The sequence below is a fragment of the Sphaeroforma arctica genome (genome assembly GCF_001186125.1).
Source record: "Sphaeroforma arctica JP610 unplaced genomic scaffold supercont1.10841, whole genome shotgun sequence".
Lineage (NCBI taxonomy): Eukaryota > Ichthyosporea > Ichthyophonida > Sphaeroforma > Sphaeroforma arctica.
The window spans coordinates 1-827 of record NW_014029717.1 but is presented as its reverse complement, the minus strand read 5'-3'; the positions used below and the strand labels follow the sequence as shown (position 1 = coordinate 827).

Here is an 827-nt window from a genome sequence, read left to right as displayed (position 1 = left end):
GCACAGACATACACACTTATTTTATTACAGAGCCTATGCCTAACATCATCCAATACGAATTCGTTAAGGCACATCAATCCCAAATCTACACCGTATCCTACATATTTCATTCTTGATACGTAGTATGTGCTGCCAAATTCATTGCTAATTCCCACTCTTTGCTGTTATTTCTGCATATTTTCACATATGACAATACAAGACTTGTTGACCCCACCACTTATTCCCACACATGACAGAATACGTATCATATGCGCGGCAGAACATCATGCCTATGATCTCCGAGGACGCTGTAACTGGTCTCATTGACGGTTACATGAAACTGCGCTCATGGGGTGGACACAACACTATCTCAGCCACACCCAGGCATCTGGAGAGTCTCATACGGATATCAGAGGCACATGCACGTGTGCACTTGAGAGAATCCGTCATTGCCGAAGATGTGGTAGAGGCTTTAAGGTATACATACACTGCTATGTTGGAGTTTGCATGTACTGTGTATGTTCATCTAAGTGTATTGCGTATGTTTGTGTGTGTCACACCCAGACACTTGGAAAGTCTCATACGCATCTAGGAGGCACATGCACGCATGCCTGTAAGAGAGTCAATCACGTCCGACGTAGATGTGTATGTGTACGTGATAGCAGCCAATTCCAAAGCATGCACTCATGTTATCCAATCAACCCAACGCATTGTAAACACAGATTAGTAACATCCGCCATCAGACAATCAGCCACCAATCCAGAGGACGGTACCATCGACTTCTCCATTATCACGACCGGTGTAAGGTGAGCCAACAATATATTTATATTTATATACATTTATATATG

The 827-nt window shown here is 43.2% G+C and overlaps 1 protein-coding gene across 1 annotated transcript; it reads left to right on the top strand.

The window, feature by feature from the left end:
• Positions 1-229: 229 nt before the first annotated feature.
• SARC_17460 (hypothetical protein) lies at positions 230-456 on the top strand (the record flags this gene model as incomplete). Its single annotated transcript, XM_014288446.1, has 1 exon — positions 230-456. A coding segment is annotated over one exon (227 nt), but the record flags the coding sequence as incomplete, so codon positions are not given.
• Between the last annotated feature and the right edge of the window lie 371 nt (positions 457-827).